The 22,593-nt window shown below is 51.9% G+C and overlaps 1 protein-coding gene across 1 annotated transcript; it reads left to right on the top strand.

Moving 5' to 3' along the window:
* Positions 1-621: 621 nt before the first annotated feature.
* On the top strand, positions 622-22,264 carry LOC123628282 (granulocyte-macrophage colony-stimulating factor receptor subunit alpha-like). Its single transcript, XM_045537899.1, has 11 exons — positions 622-733; positions 979-1,076; positions 2,754-2,896; positions 13,336-13,462; positions 13,563-13,692; positions 15,595-15,779; positions 16,889-17,022; positions 19,187-19,210; positions 20,588-20,723; positions 21,633-21,729; positions 22,156-22,264. The coding sequence occupies exons 2-11, from the start codon at positions 1,001-1,003 to the stop codon at positions 22,262-22,264; spliced, it is 1,161 nt and encodes a 386-aa protein (XP_045393855.1). The 5' UTR covers positions 622-733; positions 979-1,000.
* The last annotated feature ends 329 nt before the right edge of the window (positions 22,265-22,593 follow it).

Genomic DNA, 22,593 nt, shown 5'->3' with positions numbered 1-22,593 from the left:
AGCAGTGTTGACCTCCAAAAATATGTTGGGAAGTACTGTGCCCTGTTCTGCTTTCTGGAAGAGTTCGTATAGGATTGGTATTGTTATTTTTCCTCTCATGCTTGGTTGAATCCACCAGTGAAGCCATCTGAGACTGTGGTTTTCTTGGCAAAAGGTTTTCAATGACAAATTCGATTTTAAAAACTAGACGTCAGGTTATTTGAACTATCTCTTTCATCTCGAGCGGCTTTCAACGCATTTATTCATCTCGTCTGAGTCAACAGACTCTGGGCATCATTTCCGGTCATGTTTCCTTACTGCTAATGTCACCGTCGAAGCCGTAGAATGTGCAATGCCGTTCCCGCTTCCGCTCGCGGTATTGCTAATTTCCATCCTCTTTCTTTGTTAGCGGGAATTTCTTTATCTAGCGGGAATTTCTAAGACGTAATCAGCAAAAATGACTCCGATGCATTTTGTTTGTCTTTGGATTTCTCAAACGTCTATATTAAATATGCATTCTATTTTACAACATCTATATCCACATCTTTAAAATGAACTACGGTCAGACCGGTAGGATCCTCCCCAAGGTGGAAAATGTAAGAAAATAGCAGATCAGCTTGCCGCAAAAGAGAGCCCTAGACACTGTCCTGAGAGCTCTTCTCGTTCCAAACAGGTTAGAAAAGCATATTGAGGAGGCAGCACTGAAGGTCAGACGCGTTGTTGAGCAGATTGTTTTAAACGCACGACCCCAGCGGTGAGTGACTGCAGAGTCCCAACGCAGACATGGCATTTTCATCTCCAAATCGGGCACAGGAAGCTCGACTGTCCCCGACACCCTGAGGCCACACACAGTCAGGGCCATCGATGCCATCCGAGAGCCCGTTTGTGCTCGTTAGAGGCTGATTCAAGGTGGTCCCCTCGGGGCCCGTGCTGGGGGGGGGCTCCTGCCTCAGTTGGAGTCTGACCCCTGACCCTGCTCTCTGTCTTCTGGGTGCCAAGGTGCAGCCTCGGGGACTGGGCCATGGTGGCCCTGGTGCAGTCGGTCTGGCTCTTGGTGCTTCTGACGCCAGCGTGCCGTGGAGGAGACCCACACCCGGGTAGGTACCACCACCTGCTCCTGGGTGGGGCTGATCTGCGGGGACAGCCACGCCACTACGGCTGAGAGAACTGCATGAATGGGAAAGAATTTTCTATGAGGCAGGGCACCAGCCCCCCGGCAGGGGAAGGGGCGTCCCTGAACCCCAGGGTACAGGTGGAAGCATTTATCCTCCAACAGAGTCAGGTGACACCGGCACCTCTTCAAAACCAAGACAGGGGCCAGGTGCGGTGGCTCACGCCTGTAATCCCAGCACTCTGGGAGGCCGAGGCGGGAGGATTGCTTGAGGTCAGGAGTCCGAGACCAGCCTGAGCAAGAGCGAGACCCCGTCTCTACTACAAATAGAAAAATTACCCAGGTGTGGCAGTGTGCACCTGTAGTCCCAGCTACTCAGGAGGCTGAGGCAGGAGGATGGCTTGAGGCCAGCAGTTGGAGGCTGCAGTGAGCTATGATGACACCACTGCACTCCAGCCTGGGTGACAGAGCAAGACTCTGTCTCAAAAAGATAAAAATAAAAAAATAAACAAGACAGGGTCAGGATCCCCATGTGGGGAGAAGTCCCAGGACTGTATCCCCAAACCCTAATCCCGACTGAGGGGTCAGAGGTCCTGCGTGTATTGTGGGAAAGCTGTTAAGAACCAAACCTCCTGCCAACCCAGAGAACCTCTCTGTGCAGGTAGAAGAGAAAGAAAGCAGTTTTGCCCTGCAAGAAGCATCCACCCAGAATGGGGTGCATATCACAGACACCCCGCTAAAGCAATCGTAGAGGCAAAAAGAAATCGCCCCCTTTTATAGAGCTAAGTGGAGATGACCCGTGACCCTGGGTGGGCTTTGCAAGTTGCAGTCCCGTGACAGCTGACATTAAGCGATCGCATTTCTAAGGGACAGTCCCCAGTTCTTCAGGAAACCTTCCTGAGTCATCAGCCCAGCCGGAGGCTTGTTTTAAATGATTTACGTACGTTGGAAAAAGACAGAGAAAGAATCTGTAATGACCAGTTTTCTAAAGTAAATAAATGCTTGGAAAAAATAGGAAGCGGGTGGGGAACATCTGCTCCTGTATTTTCAACAGGGGATTAAACCTCTTATTCCTAATTGGTGCTTGCCGTACCCTGTGCCAGGCCTTGATGGGCTATGCAAGAAATCGCCTTCTCCTTCCCAGCCCCTGTTCACCTCTTAGGTGCAGTACCAGGGGCCTGCAAATTAAAGTGACAAAAGAAAGGGACAGACCTGCGATCACATCCCTCTCCCGAGTCCCCAGTGCCTGGACCGGGAAGGTGACTGATTAAATCAAAACATAATGATGCATTTCACATTCCCACCAGGAATATACAAGGGGTTGCAATTTCCCCACATCCTCTCCAGCAATTGTGATTCTTCTTTTTTCCACCTTTTTGAATTTACAGTAGCCGGCCTAATAGAGTGGTATCTCCTTGTGATTTTGAGTTGCATTTTCTTAACGACTAATAATGCTGACCATCTTGTCGTGCATGTAAATGGCATTGCACTGTTCACCTTAAAATAGCCAATTGTACGATATGCCAGTTTCACCTCGATTAAAAAAAAAATACAACATAATCCACCCCTGATGTTTGCAAACTGTCTCCCCGTCGAGAGCAACTACCATGTGAACAACCGGGGGTCCCAGCCCTCAGGAAGTGTTCATCTTTTTAAATGACAGCTCCGGATAATATGTCTCCAATTATGAACCTGAAGCTAGATTCAAGGAAAAAGATGTTAACCTGGAATTACAGGAGACACGTGTCTCAGCAGAACTGCAGCATACAGACTCCGGGGGATCCTGACACCAGCACTGTCCCACGGGTAAGTGCCCACGGCTGGGCCCGTCTGGACTTGCTTCCCCAAAATCTCAGATTTTCCTATGAGATCCCCACTCCTGTGGCTGTTGTAGGGGAAGAAAAAAGCTTTCCTCTAACTCTTAGGTGCAGTGCCAGGGGCCTGCAAATTAAACTGATGAAAGAAAGGTTAACAGGAGAAAAGGCATGTACATTCTATTGATGTTAATATGTTCACGTGTACATACCACCTTCCCACCAGGAAACTTATGCCCTGCTTGTAGGCAGATAAAGGATTCTCAGTACTGTCAGCTCAAAGCATCCTTGTGCTAAAGTGATGTATTTTGGGATGGCACAATCGGGACCCGTTTACTCTGCTGTGTAGCGGAGATAGAATTTACACACTAAACCACATGTGTGTGAATGAACGCAATGTCTGTCTGTCTTTCCAGCACCTGCTTTCATTTTGACTTCTCCCCTTCTAGGAGGGAGGAGAGGGAAGGATATAAACTGGCTGATCAGATGCACTTCTACCTGTTCCACTTTAAAACAGTCCCCCTGGATGAACTCCATCTATTTGAGCAAGCGTTCATGCATTCGTCAAACAGTTCACCAAGATTCAGCTCTTCTCTGATTCTGAGGATGTCAGGAAAGAAACACTTTCCTCCTCCTCTGTTAGGTTCTGTCATGGGGGATTGCAAATTAAACTGACAAAAGACAAATTGACAAAGGAAAGAAATTATTCACGTGCATGTGGGAGGTTACGTAAGAGATAGCTCACTAAATGGCGGAAGTCAGAGGTTTGTCTGCCTAACTTAGTAGGGAAACAAGGCAGGGAAGAAAGGTCTTCACAGGAAAAACAAATGGGTTTCTAGAAGAATAAGGGAAGACAGGAAAGTTTGGGATGACGCTCGTTCATGCAGGTGCAAGTGATCTTTCTCGTGGCCATAAATCTCCTTCCGAGACCAGATTTGCGGTAGGTTTACTCTTGGCATCCTTCCTGGGAGCCCAAGTCACCCCAGAGAGGGAATTTATGGCAGCCTCAGAAGTTTCCGTTTTTTAAGTCAGGTAAGGGAAGCTCCGAGAAAACTTTCTGCATCTGTCGAATCTCCGATGTTTTCAGCTTAAAATGATCGTCCTATGATCTCTGGGGTTCTGAGTCGGTCCCCGCTAGGCGGTGGTGGGTGACGCTCTGCCCGGGGGCAGCGGGAGGGAACACACAGCACAGTGAAAACACCTGCCCGGGGGGCACTGTCGCTCCCTCAGGATGTCGCCGCTCTGTGGAAAGAAGGACCCAGAGAGACACACCGGGGACTGAGCCACAAGCGTTGAAGCCAACTGAGCGTGAAGACCCAAGCGTCGCTGGGAAATTTCAGAGGGCAGAGTTAAAATGCAGGCGGTGCTCCTGTTTCCTACAAATGCTTCCCCCCCCCCCCCCCCCGCCCGTTTTGTACTTTTGCTTTTGAAGTGCTTCTGTGAGCTTCAATTTCACTAGAATTTCTCTGGCAAAAAAAAAAAAAAAAAAAAATCTTACCTATAAGGAAAAATGCATGAACGAAATGGGGTTTTATGGCCCCAGAGAGGAGAAAGTGGGAAAGGAGACCCCACATGGGCTCCCGGAACCACAGCTTGGGGCATCATTATGCGTCTGTGCTAAAAAAAGGAAAAAAAGAAAGAGGGGAAAAACGAGAAGAAAAGAAAGAAAGGGAGGGAGGCAGGGAGGGAAGGAAGGAAGGGGGAAGAGAGAGAGAGAGAGAGAAAGAAAGAAAGAAAGAGAGAGAAGGAAGGAAGGAAGGAAGGAAGGAAGGAAGGAAGGAAGGAAGGAAGAAGGAAGGAAAGAAAGAAAGACAAAGAAAGAAAGAGAGAGAGAGGGAGGAAGGGAGGGAGAGAGAGAAAGAAGGACGGAAGGAGGGAAGGAAGGAAGGAAGGAAGGAAGGAAGGAAAGAAAGAAAGAAAGAAAGAAAGAAAGAAAGAAAGAAAGAAAGAAAGAAAGAAAGAAAGAAAGAAAGAAAGAAAGAAAGAAAGAGAAAGAAAGAAAGAAGCAAAGGAAGGAAGAAAGGAAGGAAAGAAGGAAGGGAAGGAAGGAAAAACAAGAAAAAATTATGAAAAATTTGAATATGTTTCCCTGCATAAAACCTTAAAATCCACCTCTTAGAGAATAATGTCCAAATTTCTAAGGAGGCCCAACATTCCCTCACGGGACGCCCAGTGCCCTGTGGCTCCTCCCCGCCGGCCCCTCCGGTGTCCAGGTCTCTGCCCGGCCGTGCCCGGCGCCCGCCTGTCTGCAGCAGGGGCAGCGCCCCGCCGGGCGAGATCGCTGTGCGTGGACCGACCAGCAAACCCAGTGAGGCCAGGACCTCCCTGCCTCCCTAGTCTAATTTTGCGATGAACGACAACAGCAAAAACAATCACAACATCACACTACTTTTATTCTGTTGATCCATCAGACACATATTAGCATCTTTGTTTTTTTAATTCCTCCTAAAACTGATGCTTTAGAATTTTTGTTGGAACTATGATAAACCCAGAAATCCATAAGAAAACAGCTGGAATCCTAGTGTTCAATCTTTTCACAGAAAACCTCTCTCTCTCTCTGCCTTTCCTCAAATTTATTCTGTCTCGTCCTAAGGTTTTGCTGCATCCTTCAGACAGGAGTAATTTCCAGGGATTGTGGAGCTTCCTGTTGCTTTAGGGTTTGAGTTTATCTTCCAAGCTTATCTTTGCTCTTCATTGTTGGTGTAAAAAAAGAAAAACTGTTAATTTTGTGATGCATGTACTCAGGGGTCTCCTTAATCTTTCTGTATATGTGATGTGTTTGGGGGAGAGCCGTTGGTTCTGCAAATATTGTCAAGTCACTTAGGAATAATGATAATTTAGGATGCTTCTGTTTCAGTTTTCTCATCTTCTCTTTCTTTCTCATTTCCCCCTGGGAATTCCGCGAGAACTTTGAAAACGTCACCAAGCGGTCGGCTGACCCTGAACATTTTTGGCTTGTTCCGGGGCTTAGCGGATTTGCTGTTTCTTCATTAGTTATGATCCTACCGGTTGATGTGAAAAAAAAAGACCTTCTTTGTCACGTTAAAGAGGTTCAGTTGAGGTCCTGCTGTCCTCACCTGTCACTTCTGGGTGTTTCTGCAGTGCAGAATTTGCATAACCTTGAACGTTTGTTTGTGACATCTCTTGCGATGACCATTTTTATTCTCCGTGGCTTCATTAACACGTTATTATTTTCATACATCTTCTCGTATCATCCTTGCCTTCCCGAAACAAACTTCGGACCATCTTTGTGGATTTTTTTCTTAAAGCAAATGATGGTGCATTCAATGTGTGAGTGTGATGTTTTGAGTTTTTCTATGCTTTTAAGTAAAATGTGGTTTTTTTTTCTTTTTTAAAATATCATCTCGATGTTCTTACGTCGGAGTTCTGCTACTAAAGTCGAGTCTCTACTTATAATTTCCTATTTGCTGCAGTGCGCATCCTTGTTAACTGCGCTGGTCTCTCTTTTCCGTTTTGCTAATCTCTGGTCCCGGTTCCTTTCCTTCCTACTGCTCTCTAATGTGTTTCCAAATTCTTCTGGAGGGAAAAAGAAAATGTTAGTTATTTGGGGGAGGGAGACATTCTAATCTTTCAAATGAAACGGCCTGTGGATTACCCCACCCGCTTCTTGTTTAATAATGAGGCACTTCCTGAATACAGCTCCGCCCGCGGCCTGGTGGGGCCAGCACTATCGCTAAATCGTCTGCAATGCGCTTCAGATTTTTCTCCTTTTCCGGAGAGTTTATTGCGAGGAACCGACTTCCCTTCTGTAGTCTTTAAATGTTAATGGACTGCTTTTCTACTTAATCGTTCACTTGATTGATTGATTGATTGTAGACCAAAAAAAAATGTGCCTGTAGGATTTGTTTGAGCTTGAGATCTGGATTTGGGTTTCTATGAGACCCGATTCAAGATAAATATTAAGAAAGGCAAAAAAAAAATAAATAAATAAAGCTACTTTTACCTTCTAGGCCAGACACACGCAGGCGCGGGCGTCCCTGGGCTTTCTCTCTGGTTCCCGGAGCGTGTGCTAACGCGGAGGGGCGTGCGTGCATTGTGCGTTTCTCTCTGCCTCTCCTCCTACGTGCAGCCGCCGGCACCGTGACTGTGTTCCCGCGTCCCAAGCCGTTGCGGGCATGGATTTGTGGGGTGTTAGGGACACGGAGCGCCCTGATATCCACCGGGGGGGGGGGAAGGGGGGGCTTTTGCCTCGCGATGACTTCCGAGTGTGTTGAGCTTTTGATCTTGCAAAACAGCGAGGGTTGAGAAATCCGCCCCCCGCACACACACGCTCTTTGTGTTCCGGGAAGGGGTTGGTGCAGGGAAGCCCCTGCCCCGTGACTCAGACGAGCCTGGCAGCGCCCGCACCCCCTCTCCGCCCTGTACACGGGGAGCGGGACTGTCGGCTCCGGGGGCCAAAGGGTTCAGCGTCTCTCATCCTCCTCCAAGGCCCCTGGCCTCGGCCCAGCTCCAGCCTGAGCTGGGACGCGTCCCTTGCTGAGGGGCAGGAAAGAAAGGCCTTCCAGCTGTGCACACGTCTCGCCGTGGGAGGCTCCCCCAGCAGTGGTTCCTTCTCCTTTCCTGATAATCCTCTTAAATAGAGTCTCCTGCTTAGTCCTTAGTCCGCACTGGCAGCTCACCCCGCCTCCTAGCCCCCTGGAAACATCACCAGCCTCTCAGTTTCAGGATGGCTCTCCAGCTGTTCATTTTTTTATTTTATTTAATTAATTTTTTTTTTTTTGAGACAGGGTCTTCCTGTGTCACCCGGGCTGGAGTGCAGTGGCATCATTATAACTCACTGCAGCCTCCAACTCCTGGGCTCAAGCGATCCTCCTGCCTCAGCCTCCCGGGGTAGCAGTCACTACAGGTGTGCTTCACCATGCCCAGCTAATTTTTTTGAATTTTTTTGTAGAGATGGGGTCTCACTATGTTGGCCAGGCTAGAGTGCCATGGCATCAGCCTAGCTCACAGCAACCTCAAACTCCTGGGCTCAAGCAGTCCTCCTGCCTCAGCCTCCCGAGGACCTGGGACTACAGGCATGCGCCACCATGCCCGGCAAATTTTTTCTATATATATTTTTAGTTGTCCAGATAATTTCTTTCTATTTTTAGTAGAGACGGTGTCTCACTCTTGCTCAGGCTGGTCTCGAACTCCTGACCTCGAGTGATCCTCCCACCTCAGCCTCCAAAAGTGCCGGGATCACAGGCGTGAGCCACCGCGCCCTCGGCTACAGCTTTTTCTAACCCATCTCCCCCGTGGGCTTTCATTTCTAATGACTTCTCAGGGACTTTATTAATTGAACCCATTGATCTGATTGGCAAAACCAACCCATTTGACCTTTCTTCCAGGACACTGTGTCGTGCATTCTTGGGTATGATTTCTTTCAGTTTCTTTTCTGTCTCCTGCTACCCGGATTATTTCCTTGGCTTGAATTTTTCCCACTGGTTTGCTGCATATCCGACATGCTTTAATGCTGTTCGTATTTCCCTTACCGTTTAACGAGAAATCCACATTTCACCTCATTCTCCAACTCCAGGCAGCGTCCCAGGGGCCCCCAGTTCCGTGTTGGGGGATTGGGGTCCAAATCTCCCCCACCCCACGGGGCTTCCTTTGTCCACCTAATCTGGGATTTTGGAAACAGAATACTGTTGTGTAGATTTTTTTTTTTTTGCATATAATGGATTGTTTTCTCAAGTCGTCCCTAAAACTTTGTGTTCAGTGGTGTCACCATGTCTGTGATGATGACACTTTGGCGTGTTGAACACGTCCTTGGCTCAGCAGAACCTGTTGTTCCAGTGTAGAGTAGGAATTTGGGGCAAGATACTGTTGGGGAAATACAATTTACAATAAAATCTCCTATTCAGCCACGAAAAGGAACAAATCTCTGACACCTGCCACAGTGTGGACGGACTTTGAAGACATGACACTCAGTGAGAGAAGCCACACATGAAAGGCCACGTATTGTAGGATTCCATGGATACAAAATGTCCAGAACAGGACAACAAGGCCAGGCATGGTGGCTCATGCCACATGTAATCCCAGCACTCTGGGAGACCGAGGTGGCAGGATGCACTGAGGCCAGGAGTTTGAGACCAGCCTGGACAACATAGCAAGACCCCATTGTCCCGACCAGCAGGACTGTCAACGCGGACCCTGGAAGAGGGAGTGGGAATTGGGGGGACAAGAGACGTGAGAAATGGAGACAAGACAGGAGTCTGATCAAGTCTCGTTTATTGTACGCTGAATGGCAGGTTATATAGGTCAGCAAGGCGGGAGAGGAGAAGGCGGGGTAAAGACAAAAAGCAACCGTTAAGCAAGGCGGGAAGCATCAGTCCCTCCCACAGTGGAGATAACTGTGCTGCTGCTTGTGGAGTGGAAAACTACTGAGCTCAAGGTCAGAGGCAATGCTGTAGCCGGGCCTCAAGGCTCCAGACACCCCATCTCTAAAAAAAAATAAATAAATTAGCCAGGTGTGGTGGCGCACACCTGTAGTCCCAGCTCCTCGGGAGGCTGAGGCAGGAGGATCACTTAAGCCCAGGAGTTGGAGGCTGCAGTGAGCTATGATGACACCACTGCACTCCAGCCTGGGCAACAGGGCTAGACTCTGTCTCAAAAAAAAGAAAAAAAGAAAAAAAACAAGAAAAACATCAAACCAGACTGCAATACCCATGGCAAGCAACCCGCTAGCGTGATTGCAAAGAAAGAAAGAAATCTCACCCTTTTGTAGCCAGACGGATACAGTAACTCTTTACGTACATGCTAGCTGGCTTTATCCAAAGGAAAAATGAAACTTCTTGCGTATTTTCAACCAGCTCTTGGAGCAAAACTTCCAGAGACAGGGAGACAGGGGCCCCTCCTTGGCGCTCACGTTGCAAAGAGGGTTCTTAGTCCAAGAAGGACATTCTTGGGCTTCACAGCTGTACAAAGGCTCCTGCAGGTTAGGGGTAGGGTTAGGGTTAGGGGTTAGGGTTAGGGTCACGGTTTGCCTACATCCCAGAGACATTTTCTTTTAAAAAAAGATTTATATACGTCCTTACAATACATAGCTGTGAAATTCTTCGTTTACCTAACTGTGATTATGAACATGCCCCGCCGTATTTAAACATCCTTCAGGTATTTCCCCCCTAAAAACTTTGCAGAAGTTCCCACCTCCAGCTCTCGGTGGGTGTTAAAAGGCCACAGACAGGCCTGATTTCTATGTCAGTAACTGTTTCCCATCTGGGTGTTTTAAGAAATTCTTTGTTTTCAGGAACAATTCCTTTTGGAATGAGTCACATTCCAGCCATCTCCCCGATTTTTGTTCTGTTTTGTTTTGTGTCACATCTCTGATTCCTTCTTTGCAAACCCATCTTTCTTTTGCCTCTAGGATTTCAAAGCAATTCTGTTTTCTTTTTTTTTTCTCCTCGGTCGCATGCTTGTCGCAAGAATGCGTTGCTATGGAGATAGAAATAGAATGCATTTCTATGTCTCGCTTTAGAAAAACAATCGCTTGGCTTCTGTCCTAGGGCAGGATCCTATTTCTAGGTCATTGTGTTCACATGAGGGGAACCGCCCCGTGCCTGGTGTTTCACAAGGACGACAGTTTGCAAGTACCTGATCTCCCCTTGGTCACTGGGTGCTTCTAGAATCTGCTTGCTGAAGGGAAACGGGAGGGCAGCGTCCTAAACCCAGGCCTGGCTGGACTTTCCTGGGACTGGGGGGCTCGTCTAACCCCCGCGGGGGTCCCCATCCCGGGGTCCTCTGTCGCAGCCCAGCGCTGCCGGGAAAACGGGATTCAACACGGAGCCTCCTGCCAACCCAGAAAGTCCCTCCCCAGCGCTGGGAAGAGAAAGCGAAGGATTTTATTCCTGAGTGAGGGTGAAACCTGCGGAAGTAGAGGAAGACCGCCCACGTGAGGACAAGCGAAGACCATTTACTCGGAGCTTGTTCTAGCAGGGAGTCGGCCAACCATGTCCCTGCCACGTTGGCAGAGACTCAAAGGCGGGTGGAGGAGCCGGAAGGGTCTGTAGGGGGAAAAGGGAAGGCGGGGGTGAGCCCTAAATTAGTGTTGTTGGCCTTGGGGAAGCTGGAGGCGGCTCAGTGGAAGCCGGGGGTCCCATGAGACTGGTTAGGGTTAGGGTTAGGGGTCAGGGTTACAGTTAGGGTTGGGGGGAGTGCTTGGCTTCTACTGGTTGGAATTTGAAAGCAGCAGCAAAAGTTACAGAAGCTGCCACTTAGTCAATCAAGTCCCTGCTACTTGAATTGTCACAGGAGGGATTGGGTGGTTTTCTGCAGTACCAGCAGCGATTGCCATCTGACTTCCTGCTTCCTGGAGGGGGACTGTATATTCCGGGCTGGTTGCTGCAGGCCAGAGGTCAGAATTCTATTTATACGTGGTCTGGGCAAGGCATGTTTGTACATCCAGCCTCTCACACCAAGAACTGGCCGGGCGAGGTGGCTCATGCCTGGAATGCCAGCACTCTGGGAGGCCGAGGCGGGAGGATCGCTTGAGCTCAGGGGTTCGAGAGCAGCCTGAGCAAGAGCGAGACCCCGTCTCTGCTAAAAATAAAAAAAATTAGTCGGGTATGGTGGTGGCACCTGTAGTCCCAGCTACTCAGGAGGCTGAGGCAGGAGGATCGTTTGAGCCCGGGAGTTGGAGGTTGCAGTGAGCTAAGATGACGCCACTGCACTCCAGTCCGGGGGGGAAAAAGCGAGACTCTGTCTCAAAAACAGAAAAAAAAAATGCAACACAACAAAACAGAAAACCAAGAACCCATCAGCTAAGCGATTGCAAAGACACAAAAAGAAACCTCCCTCCTGTATGTAGCAAAGCAGATACAACCCGCCCCATTCAGGTGGTCAAGATAAAATTGTTAACTCTCTCATCTGTGTTTGCCCGGAGGTAGACGGTGCGGTTTGGAGTCAGGCGACAGGTGAAGTCAGGCCTGTCTCCACCCACAGGAGCGGGAAACGATGTTCTCTTCCTTAATGATCCCATTTCAAGGAGCTGTTTCCTCCCGGGTCCGGGAGACGGGAATCATCCCGGGCTGTGAAATCAGAAAGAGACTTGTTTAGTGCAGGGAAAAGGAAAATCTTTTCTCAGCCGTCTAAGGCTCCTAGAACCAAAGAGAGATTAACAAGAGGCAAACATACATGTGCATGTAGTAGATGTTTTCTGTGGCATGGCAGCTGTCAGAAATGAGACCCACGGAAACAGGGACAGTGTGTGTTTTGTGCTCAGTGTGACAGAGCTCAGACAGTCGTGCAGCAGTGTGATTACACACGGGGTGTCTGATCTCACGGGAAGAACCTGGGGGACCCGGCAAGGCCTGTGTGTGCAGATTCTCCGGTGTCCTGTGTCCCCAGAGATGAGGACATTCCTTCCCTCTGGGTGCAGGGGGGCACCTCTTGCGGCCTGGCTTCTGTATGTTGCTTTCACAGAGTTTTCAGTGTGATCTGTCAGAAAAGACAGAATCTGGCGTTCATATTGCCCGGCTTAGAGCTTCTTTCGTAATGGTAATGTGCAAACGCATCCCCGGATGTCTCTTGCTGAAGGCAGACGCTAGTTCCGTGGGGCTGGGTGCAGCATCGAGGAAAAATTGCACCAGGTAAGTTAAACCCGGTGCAAGAAAGCCTTTATTCAAGACTATTGCAATTGTCGTCAAGACAATTCCAGTGGGGAGAGAGATTGAACTTGAGTCCAAAAGCAACAGGAAAAGCTCAGGATTTGTAGGCAACGGCCAGGGTAAAGAGAGTCAGTGGATGGAAAATTACTGAGAAGAACTTGGTTAGGTATTATAGAGGGGGAGAGGAAATCTTTTTTCTCTACACTTTTATGTTCCGTGCCGGGGCCCTGCAAATTAAACCGACAAAAGACAGACTCACAGGACAAAAGGGATACACATTTTATTTGACGATTACTTGTGTGTGCACGTGGACACCTTCCTGGAAAGATCGTGGAGACCCAAAGAAGCAGCTAGAATGGATTTTGGATCTTGTATGACGTTGTGGGCTTGCGTGCCATTTTAAACAATGACAAAATGATACATTTGTAAAGATGTGTCAGGACAAAGGAAAAGGAGTTTAGGCTTTCCGGGGTGGCAAACTGTGGGAACCTAAATATGTGGAAGAAAGTAATAGAAGACGGGGTGATTTAGTGAAGTTTGTTGTGTATTAATAGATTCCTCGTGGCACCTGTCTGGGCTGTAAGCGCCTAGACTTGGTGACTCAGAGTCATTCCCCCCCTGCTGGTGTGAGACAAGGAAGGAAACAGCCTCGTGAGGGGCAGGGTGAGCCCTGCTTTTAGGCCCGGAACAGGGCTCAGAGCCGCCTGACCAAAGTCCCATCGAGGCGGGAGTCCTCAGCCCTCTTGGAACTGCCGCCAGGCTGAATGGGGTCGAGGGAGGCTCCCAGCCCGGGCGACGTCTTTCCCTTCCCCCGTGTCTTCTCCAGGTCGGTGACAACGACACGTACTTTTGCACCTTTCCCAACGCCGTGCTGCACAGAGGGGCCAGCCTGAGGGTGCGAGGCATCTCCGACGGGGACGCGTTCCAGGAAGTCTTGACCTTTAATAACTCAGGTGACGACTTCTTACCTGCTGCCATCGGCCCGAGTCCCGCCGTCGAGGGTCCCGCCGCTGCCGGTTCAGGTGGTGACGTTCCTGGCGGCTGTCTCCGCAGGCGTAGAAGGCACCGGGGCCGTGAACTTCTCCTGCCTCATCTACGACGTCCGCTTCATGAACTGCAGCTGGGCGCCCGGCCCCGCCGCGCCCGCCGACGCGCAGTACCGGCTCTACGCCTGGCTCTCCGCGTAAGCCGGGCCGGCAGGGCTGGGGCCGCGGGCGGGGGAGGAGGGTTCCCGCAAGCCCCGTAGGGTCTCTGGCTGGTCCTCAAATTCCAACTGACCCAGACAGGGCCGGGCGCGGTGGCTCACGCCTGCAATCCCAGCACTCTGGAAGGCCGAGGCGGGAGGATCATTTAAGCTCAGGAGTTGAAGACCAGCCTGAGCAAGAGCCAGACCCCGTCTCTACTAAAAATAGAAAGAAATTATCTGGACAACTAAAAATATATGTAGAAAAAATTAGCCGGGCATGGTGGCGCATGCCTGTAGTCCCAGCTACTCTGGAGGCTGAGGCAGGAGGATGGCTTGAGCCCAGGAGGTGGAGGCTGCAGTGAGCCGTGATGATGCCTCTGCACTCCAGCCCGGGTGACAGAGCGAGACTCTGTCTCAAAAACAAATAAACAAATAAATAAAACTGACCCAGCCAGGTGAACAGGTGACCGGCGTTCAAATTAATGGAATAAGTTTTGCAGACATGGAAGCCCCCGTAAGGAAATGGAGGCACAAAGAAACAGGATGTCTGTGTGTGTTTCGTGCCAGGTTTAGGAAGAAGTGGATTGTTCTGCAGAAACATGACCAGAGGGCAAGAGGGTGGGATCCAATGGTGTTAACCCAGGGAGAGCTTAGCAAGGTCTGTTCAGGGTCCACGGAAAAGGAGCCAAACTCTGTAAAATAATTTAAGGAGGTTTATTCTGAGCCAAATAAGAGGACCACGACCCAGAGCCACGGCCAGGAAGCCTTGAGCAAGTGGACTCGCTGTGGCTGGGTCACAGTTTGGTTTTATACGTTGCAGGGAGACAGGGGTTAAAGGGAAAGTCATAAATCAATACGTGGAAGGTGACATTGGTTTGGCCAGAAAAGGTGGGACATCTCAAAGCGGGGTGGGGCTTACAGGTTACAGGTGGGTTTCAAGACACTTTGAGTTGTAATTGGTTTAAAGAAATGAAGCTTTGTCTACAGGCTTGGAATGTTTTAAGATAAGGAGCTCTGTTAATCAGAGACAAGCCAGGGGCCATATATTTGCTGTGTAAACTGAGGACCTGCAGGAGTGACTAGCACAGCCTCAGCCTGTCAGTGAGTCACAGAGGATGTCCCCAAGAAGGGGGGGGGCATGGTGAGTCCTGTCTGACCTCCCCCTCATGGCCAGAAACTCAGTTTTAGGGTATCCCCTCAGCCGGGAGGGGTCCATTCAGTCAGCCGGTGGGGTGGGGGGAGCCTTAAGGTCTTGTTTTAGTTCACATCAGATTCTTCTCTGCATCCCTGTGTGTGACAGTCCTTCCCTCCAGCACCAGGCAGGACCCTTGTCACACGAGGGTCTTCCAAGGAGATGGGGGGAGAGAGAAATTCAGAGACACCTTCCTGCTTCTGTGTTTTTTTCAGTTTCTTTCTGCTTAACATGCTCAGTTAATGCACCACGGTCTACACTGCAGCACAGGTGATTGTAATGTCAAATACTAAAGCCACCTGTGGCCGCATCAGGGCTCAGGAATGTTTCCTGGAGGAAACCCTGAAATGCAGTTACCGAGGAAGTTGAAGCCCCACCTCCCTGTTTCCCGGGAGGAGACAAACCTGCTTAAATTGGCTTCCGGCTCCAAGCCCCAAACCCACCTCCGGGCATCAAGGGATGAGACAGATTAGCGGTTGTATCTTGAGAACTGTGCAGTGGGTTGTATCGTCTAAGGTATATGCACAGGAGGGGATTTCTTTCTGTCCTTGCAATGTCTTTAGCAGATCCATGGTCTGTGATGATAACATGGTTTCCTTTCTCTTCCACCCCTTTGTGGAGGGGTTTTCGGGGTTGGGGGGAGGTTTGGGGGTTGATGTATCCTCCCCAAGGGGATACACCCACCGGCCATTTCTTGGATGTTCCAGGGACGACGAGGAGAAGGAATGTGTCCACTACATCACTGACTCAACAGAGACACACGTGGGCTGCCACTTTGATCAGCTCGGGGAACCCAAGAGGACGGATAATTACTTCTTCTTTGTGAACGGGACCAGCAAAGACACGGCTATCGAGTTCGTGGATTTTACCCCATTTGTAGCTGTGAACATGGGTAAGATAATCTTGCAACACGCAATCCCCTGCCCCCACGCCGGTAGCTGTCTTGCTTCACTGCATTGTGGTTGGTTCCAGGTGGGCTGGGATGGGGGTGCCAGGTGCAGGGCCAGCCTGAGAGGGTCTTGATTCGGGGTCTCAGATGTATCCACAGCGGGGAGGAAGAGAGGCCATGAGTCTCCCTTGGTGTGGGAGGAAGGACAGGTATATGGCTCACAGCCTTCTTAGGAATGCAGGGGAGGGAGGGAGAAAACCCTCTTCTACACTCTTAGGTTCTGCACCTGGGCCCTGCAAATTAAACTGGCAAAAGACAGGTTAACAGAAGAAAATTATACATGTTTAATTTTAATTCTTAATTTTTCCATGCACGGTGGGGGCTTGGTTAGAAAAGAAGTGAAAACGCCCAGAGAAGCGGTTAGACGTGGGGCTTATATACCGTTTTTAACAGAGGGCACTGAATTGTGGAGAAGTGACTAGACACACACACACAAAAAAAATGGAGTTGAGCTTCTAAGGGCAGTCAATTGTGCAAAGGTAGATTTGTGGGGGAAATTAATGGAAGATAAGAGCTATTTCAGTGAGGTTTGTTTGTGCAGATTCATCTCTGTGGGGATGTGTCTTATTGATGCCCTAAAACTTCGCCAGAGAGGAGATTTATGGCAGTCCTCATTTCTGAGAACTTTCTGGTTTCAGTCAGATAAGAGAAGTTCCAAGGAAGCTTCTTCCTGCACCTGTTGTTTCTCCTGTGCCTTGGCACAAAATAACCCACACGCCAACATGGCATATGTGGGGCGGTGCACTCCTGTCCCCTATAGGAACAGGAGCCAGCATTTCAGCACTGCGCTTGGGGGCAGCTTAGACAATGACGTCGTCAAGGAAAAGCCTCAAAATATGAAAAAGGTAGAACGAGACAGATCGCCACCCGATAAAGGACCCTCCTCTTCACTTCCCGGGCTGGGCCGGGGGCTCTGGCAGGTGGAGGAACCTCCTCGACCTGCTAAACTTGCAGCGGTCCCCAACCGTTTTGGCGCCGGGGACCGGTTTCATGGAAGACTGGACGTTGTCGCGTATTAACAACTCGTGGCCTTGTTCGTGGTTTCGTCCTAGAGAAGTACAACCCCCCAGCAAACATCACGGTGCGCTACAACGGCTCAAACCACATCATCCGCTGGGACAATCCCGTGATCAGATTCGACCTCGCAAGTCACATCTTGTATTACGAGCTGGACCTGCAGAGAAAGGTCAGTGTGCAACCCCACGCCTGTGCGGGGCCCCACACACCGGGCTCCCTCCCTGGGCGCTGTGTGGGGGCTCATCCTCACCGACCGGACTGTAGCTATTTTCTGCAGAGAATTATGCTACGTTTCTTCTCTTCGCTTGGCCACGTAAGCGCCGTGGGCTTGCAATACTTCTGATAAGGCCCTTGGACTTACAATACTTCCGACGAAGTCCCATTGGTCTATTTTCCTCTTGTTACCTGTGCTCGGGGCGTCACACCTGAGACACGGCTCCGTAACGCAGGTGTAAAAATTCCACCCGCGCCTGGGTTCTCTTGTAGGAGTCCCCTAGTCTCAGCTCTTGTGTTTAGGTCTTCGATCCACTTTGAGGTCACCGCCTCACCCCGCCTTGGTTTCTTCCCAGCCCCGATCTGAAATTGTCGCTGCCTGGAATGTTCTTGCTTGTGTGGGTTTAATTTCTTTATTTTCCGTCTCTCGCCTCGGGAAGGCAGGTTCTCTGGGAGCAGGGACCGTGTCGGTTGGTTCACCATGGAGCCTGCAATGCTGGCCAGCATGTAGTAGGTGCTCAGTAAATACGCGTGGATGAACGAATGGATGTTAATAATGTCCACGGGTGCCCCTGTCGGGGGCCGGTCCCCCAGCAGGTACGGGGGAGTCCTAGCTCTCCTCCCCTCTGTCCCTGTCACCAGGCCGTGTCCTGGGGCTCAGGCTCTGCCGTGCCGAATCCCTCCCCGACTGCCGACGATGCTGCCTCCCACATCCCTCAGGGCGCGGCACCCCCGGGCCCCTCCCCACACCCCACAGCCCTTTAAAGCACAACGGGGTGTCCTGGAAGCCCCGCAGGGAGCCCAGTGCCCATCCAGCTGTGGCCGCTCAGCCACACGGAGCTTTTGACACAGACGTTAGGTTGTGTCCCTCCCCTGCTTAAAGCCCTTCCGAGAGGTTTGGTTTGGGGCTTGGGTTACAGTTCAGAGCCCCGAACGTGGCCTCCAGGAACCTGTACCCGGCCCCACCCACGGGATGCCCGCTTCCTCCTTCCTCACACAGGCGACCCTCTGTCAGCTCCCCAGCTGAGCCACCTTGGTTCTGCCCACCTTGCTGTCCACACTCCGGCTCCACGGCTTCCCCACTGTCACCCCCCAGTGCCCGTCCCAGCTGAGATCCTCAGCTCCAGGGCCACACGCCCCTAGAGCCGTCCCCCTGTGCCCAGGGCTATGCCCGTAGCGGATGTGTTGGACGGTCGTCCTCCTCGTCCAGGGATGCCCCAGGTGTGCAGGCCACTGTCCGGCCCCGGGGACCAGGTGCAGCTCCTGTACAATAGAAAGCTCCAACGGCACTGTCTACACGGGCCTCGCACACAAATTCAGTAAATCCACGTTGCAGGGTGACCGAGGGTGGATCTGAGCTGTTCACTCCTTACTAGATATTTGGAAGTTCCCTGATGATGCAGAAGGAAATGTTATCATGACTCTCTGTGTCTCTGTCACCCATCAGTATCCCCAGAGCAAATTCGCCAGTCAGAGGCAAATTCACCGGAAAGGAACAGTTGGATCTGGGAGAAAAAGCTTTTGTCTACCCTCTTAAGTTCTGTGATGGAGGCCTGTAAATTAAACCGACAAAAGGCAGCTTAGCAAGAGAGAAAAACCCACCGAGTTTGTTCGTATGCATATGGGAGTTCACAAAAGAAGTGGGCCCTTAAATGGCCAAAGTTAGGGGCTTATATAATTTACTTAATAAGGGAAGGGAGGCAGGAGAGAAAGTTCATATGTAGGAAGAACCAACAGGTTTCTTTAGGAAACACAAATAATCTCTAGCAGAACAAATGGGAGATGAGAAAGTTTGTGATGTTGTTTGTTTATGGCCTTTTCTATGTTTTTCATGACCATAAAACTCGCATGGGGCTGGAATTTGAGGCAGTTTCACTCCTTCCTGGGAGTGAGGTCGTCCCAAAGAGGGAATGGATGGCATTCACATTCCCAAAAGTTTTCTGCTTTTATTCAAACAAAGGAAGCTCCAAGAAGGTTTCTTTCTTCATCTGTCAAATATCGAATGTTTTCAGTGTAAAATGACCTTCATACTAACTCTGGGGTGCTGAGCGGCCCCCCATATTTTGCACACAATGCCGAAAAATCAGTCACCATCTTAACTCTGCTGTCTTTTTTTACAGGGCGGTTTCCCAAAGAAAGACCCCGTAAGTATCTCTTTCTTTCTCTGTGACATCCCGTGCCTGAGCCGTGAGTCCCCTCAAAGTTCGGCCCCCACCACGTAGAGCTGCTCAGCCGGGGGGTCCTGCAGAGCCCTGAGTGGGCACCAGGCACCTGGCTGAGAAGCCGTGGCTTCTTGAATGCCCGTGACTCAGCTCAACTTGGGGGTCACCATCTAGGCATTGGGTACAGTGACATCCGTCCCCCACACCGGCGATTCGGACCATTTTGGCTCAAATGTTCTCGTGGGTTTCACATCATGTCCCCACGAAATTCACGTCCACCTGGACCCTCAGAATGGGACCTTCTTTGGAGACAGGGTCTTTGCGGACGTGGCCAAGTGAAGGATCTCAGGATGAGAGCCTCCCGATGTAGGGTAGACCCCACATCTAACGATGCCGTCCTCCCGGACTCCAAAACTGGGAGAAGAGCCAATTTCTGTGAATCCAGTCTGTGGTCTTTTATTGGGGCGGCGCCGGGAGACGCCGACGGAGGTGAACACCCCGGCGGCCACTGGAGGGCAGCAGCGATCTCTGCCTGCAGGTGCGGGCTGCTCCAGCCCCGGGGGACCTGCGTCTCAGGACTGGGGCAGGGGGCGCGCACCTGCCACCTGCTCCCGGGTGCTGGGGGTGCTGCTTCTGCCCTGTGGACCACACTCTGGGTGGCCGGAGAAGTGACAGAGCGTTAGGAACCGTCTGTCTGAAGGCAGCGTTGGAGGCGGCGTTGGGGACATACCTTCCCTCTCTGGGCCTCACCTGCGCCCCCGATGTCTCAGCTACCGCCGAGCGCCAATGTCGCGCCCCCGGGGCGTCTCTCTTTTGGGGCCAGTGGCATCTCTGCGCTTTATCTCAGCTTCTGTCTCCACGGGTGGCCCCGCAGCCCCCAGCCCACCTCTGCCCCCAGGGAGCCACCCCCGGGGTGGGGAGATCGCTTGAGATTCGCAGAGTCTAAGGGAGAAGCTCAAGGTTAGACGAGATGGGATTTTAAACAGGCTGAGGCTCTGCCGCCCGAAACTGCGCTCCGGCGGGGCTCGTGTCCCCGGCCCAGCGTCCTTTGTGTAGAGTCAGAGCCGCCACAGGGCCTGCCAGGGCGTGGGCGCACGGCCCCAGATATGGGCGCATGGCCCCAGAGGTGGGCGCACGCAGGAGCAACTGTGGGCATCTTACAACCCACGACGACACCCTCACCCTCCTCACCCCGGGGGGCCCGGAGAGAAGGAGGCGGCGGTGCGGTCCCACCCGGGTGTCCGGCCCCCGCGCGTGCGTCCCAGGGCCGGAGCGCGCAGAGACCACCGCGCGGCTGGGCTTCCCTGCCGTCTCCCCAGCGCTGTTCCCCAAAACCTGCTCCTCTCTCTTCTTTCAAAGGTTTTCCAGAGAGGACAAGATCGAAACGTGTACCTGGTGCCCGGTTCTGAGGCGAAAATGCAGAGCACCTTGCGGATGCGAGTCCGGCACCTGCGCAACAAGATCTGGAGCGAGTGGACCGACCCGGTGCGCTTCGGTGAGTGCCGTCTCCCCGACATATGCCTGGGGGACACGGGCACTCAGGCGGGGTGGGGGAGGCGAGGGGAACCCCTGTTTCAATCTTCCACCTGACTCCGGTCATGCTGCGAAACGTTGCAGAGGGATTTGTCCTCGACACGCTGGGGTGGGTCGGCCGTTCCCAGTTCTGGGTTCCGCCAGGCGGCATCGCCTTCCCAGTTGCCCAGGCAACGTATGAGGAGTGGCACGGCCCCTGTGTCACCCTCACTGCGACGCCACTGGGGTGTCCCGGTGTCCCCCCATCGCTGAGATGTCACCCCCAGGGGCCAGCCGGGACACCCCTGCTTCTCTGCGCTCCCTGCAAGTTCAGCATGTGGCGTTCTCTGGCCGCCCTGTAGCGTCCCCTCCTGCTTCGTGGGGCAGGGACCTCGGACCCCAGTGGCTGGGAAGGGGGACACTTTCAAGTGCTGTTCACCCCCCCATGTGCACGGTCCCTTAATGACAGAACCGGAAGTCGGGGTGCAGAGCCAGGCTCTCCACTGGGGGGTGGGCAGGACGCGGGTCCCAGTGCAGGTGGTGGCTTTATGGGCTGCTCGGGTGACAGAGCCACCGCAGGGTTGGTGCTGGGAGAAGCCCCCCCACCCCATGGTCAGCCCCTCCCCAGGGTGGGCCCAGGAAAGCGCACGCAGAGATTCTGCAGCTCTGGGCTTCCCGGCCGCATCCGGCCTCCTCCTTACCTGCAGGGGCACCTGTGACAGTCACCTGTGAGGGTCACCTGTGTGGGTCACCTGTGTGAGTTACCTGTGTGGGTCACCTGTGTTGTCATGCCACCATGCCCCCCACCCTGTCGTCTGGTAACAGGGGCTCATTCATGCTCGTGTAACTGATCTCTGGTCCCTCCTGACCCTCTGATCTTCTTCGGCATCAGGCATCCCAGAAGAGGGTGATGGCACCATGGTGTCCCTGGCCGTGCTTGTGGTGGTGGCGGCTGCCCTGCCCATGGTGGTCATGTTCTTCTGTAAAAAGTGAGTCCCCACCTTTCTTTTAAAATTGAAAAATTTTTTTAAATGGAAAAGATAACTCTTGCTGTCCTCTAGCACGCGGGGCTGACGTGGGAAGCTTTGTGGGGACCGTCGTCCTAACCGCCTGGAATCCGCCCTGTGTGCCAAGACGCAGACAGACACGTGTCACCGTCTTTTTTGTGCGCTTGTGGGTTGTACGTCTTCTGAAAATCACACTCGTAACCTGTGCTGGAAGAATAATTGTACTTTAATGTGAGGAGGCAGCCGGGCGCGGTGGCCCACAGCTGTAATCCCAGCACTTGGGGAGGCTGAGGCGGGAGGATCGCACGAGGCCAGGAGTTTGAGACCAGCCTGGGCAACACAGCAAGACCCCCATCTCTATAAAACACAAGTGTGGGGGATTCTGTCGGGCACACGCTGGCCTTCCAGTCTATCAGGGAGGGTGATGAACAAGCTCTCTGCCCACGGCAGGGTCATGGGTATGGCAGTCAGGGCCTCTGCCAATTCCCCACAGGGGAAACTGAGGCACGGGGGCTAGATCTTGGGCCTGAATGGCAGAGCTGGGGTTGAACCCGGCAAACCTGGGTGCAGAGCCAGGCTACCTCACATGCACACCGGTGCCCCATCTGGCATCACGGCCTAGGGGTGCCCAGAGCCAGGGCTCGCTAAACAGACCCCAGCACAGAGATGGTCGGTGGGTTCCCAGGGTGGGGAAGGTCCTCCTCCTCTAGGGACCTCTGGACCATTTGGTAAGGAAAGACCAAAATGCAAGCACTGGGCAGTCCTGGGGTCCATAGAGGTCCCTGGGGTGCATGGAGAGTGCTGGGGTTCCTTGGAGAATCCTAGAGGGGTTTAGATAGTCTTGGG

The sequence above is a fragment of the Lemur catta genome, chromosome X (genome assembly GCF_020740605.2).
Source record: "Lemur catta isolate mLemCat1 chromosome X, mLemCat1.pri, whole genome shotgun sequence".
In the NCBI taxonomy this organism is placed as follows: Eukaryota; Metazoa; Chordata; class Mammalia; order Primates; family Lemuridae; genus Lemur; species Lemur catta.
The sequence above is the reverse complement of the archived record's forward strand: the minus strand, read 5'-3'. Positions and strand labels throughout refer to the sequence as shown.